Genomic DNA, 1,625 nt, shown 5'->3' on the forward strand with positions numbered 1-1,625 from the left:
ATGGAGAGATGGAGAGATGATAGATAAGCTAACTGAAGCGTACCTGGTGCAGGTGTGGACGAGCAGACCGTCATCGACGTCCTGACCCGACGTAGCTACGAGCAGCGGAGGGACATCGCCTTCGAGTACGAACGCATCGCCAAGAAGGTCAGAAAGAAAGATAAAATATTAAATATAATAAGTACACACCATCACTAACAGGGACGTTGTAGAGCGTCCTCTGGTGGACAGACTATGCAACACCATCACTAACAGGGACGTTGTAGAGCGTCCTCTGGTGGACAGACTATGTAACACCATCACTAACAGGGACGTTGTAGAGCGTCCTCTGGTGGACAGACTATGTAACGCCATGACTAACAGGGACGTTGTAGAGCGTCCTCTGGTGGACAGACTATGCAACACCATGACTAACAGGGACGTTGTAGAGCGTCCTCTGGTGGACAGCGTTTTTTTTTTTTTGAAGAATCATTTATTTAATTTCCGTTTATTTATATCATAAAAAATGATTTTTATGGATGAATATTGACAAAAAAAATGTCAGATTCCAATAGATCGGGAAATGCCGGATATTGGCGGTCCGAAATTATCGGCCGATACTGGAATAATAAAAGAGGGAGAGGAGGAGGAGGAGGAGGAGGAGGAGGAGGAGGAGGAGCAAGGAGAGGAAGGAGAGGAGGAGCAAGGAGAGGAAGGAGAGGAGGAGCAAGGAGAGGAAGGAGAGGAGGAGCAAGGAGAGGAGGGAGATAAACGCAGTGAAACAGATGTATAACTATGTGGAGTGTGTGTTTTCCCAGGATCTGAACGTGGCCCTGAAGGCAGCGCTGTCCGGGCCCCTGGAGGCTCTGGTCCTGGGTCTGATGAAGAGCACGGCCCAGTTCGACGCCTCGGAGCTCAAGGCCTCCATGAAGGTACTGCGAAAAAGTACTGCATTACTGTACTGCGTTAAAGTACTGCAGTAAAGTACTGCAATAAAGTACTGCAATCATGTACTGCAGTACTTCCAGAAAAAAGTTTTTTGTGATCGTTAAATCCTTGATTATGTGACACGTTTTGTTAAAAAATGTAGTGGAATATGTGGAGGAGGAGGAGGAGGAGGAGGAGGAGGAGGAGGAGGAGGAGGAGGAGGGAGGGGGAGGAGGAGGAGGAGGAGGAGGAGGAGGAGGAGGAGGAGGAGGAGGAGGGAGGGGGAGGAGGAGGAGGAAGAGAAGAAGGAGAAGGGACAAGAGGAGGAGGAAGGAGGAGGAGGAGGAGGAGGAGGAGGGAGAGGAGGAAGAGGAGGAGGACAAATTGTCAGAACTTGTAAAACCTGCAGTTTGTCTTGTTTTGTAGTTTCATCTTCCTGCTCCGATAGCTGAGACTTTTATTTTGAAATCTTGCGAGAACCAAGTTATTTTAGGCCGAAATCGGCAATTTATGCGGCGACAGCGCCAAATGTTGACATATGCAGAGTTTGAGTTATGAGATCACATGGTCCCGTTTTCTGGGGGTCTGGGGGGTTCTGGGGTTTATGAATGAGGATCCTACCTGCTGCTGGTCTTCTGGGAGGTCTGGATGTATGAATGAGGATCCTACCTGCTGCTGGTCTTCTGGGGGGTCTGGGAGGTCTGGATGTATGAATGAGG

At 49.0% G+C, this 1,625-nt stretch overlaps 1 protein-coding gene across 1 annotated transcript in view; it reads left to right on the forward strand.

Moving 5' to 3' along the window:
- LOC117956332 (annexin A2-like) overlaps positions 1 to 1,625 on the forward strand; it is a 6,325-nt gene that overhangs the window by 1,075 nt on the left and 3,625 nt on the right. The window contains exons 2-3 of the mRNA XM_034891369.1: positions 53 to 147; positions 798 to 924. Of these exons, the coding sequence (XP_034747260.1) occupies positions 53 to 147; positions 798 to 924 (222 nt within the window). The remainder of the gene's footprint in view (positions 1 to 52; positions 148 to 797; positions 925 to 1,625) is intronic.

Source organism: Etheostoma cragini, chromosome 1 (assembly GCF_013103735.1).
Source record: "Etheostoma cragini isolate CJK2018 chromosome 1, CSU_Ecrag_1.0, whole genome shotgun sequence".
NCBI lineage: Eukaryota > Metazoa > Chordata > Actinopteri > Perciformes > Percidae > Etheostoma > Etheostoma cragini.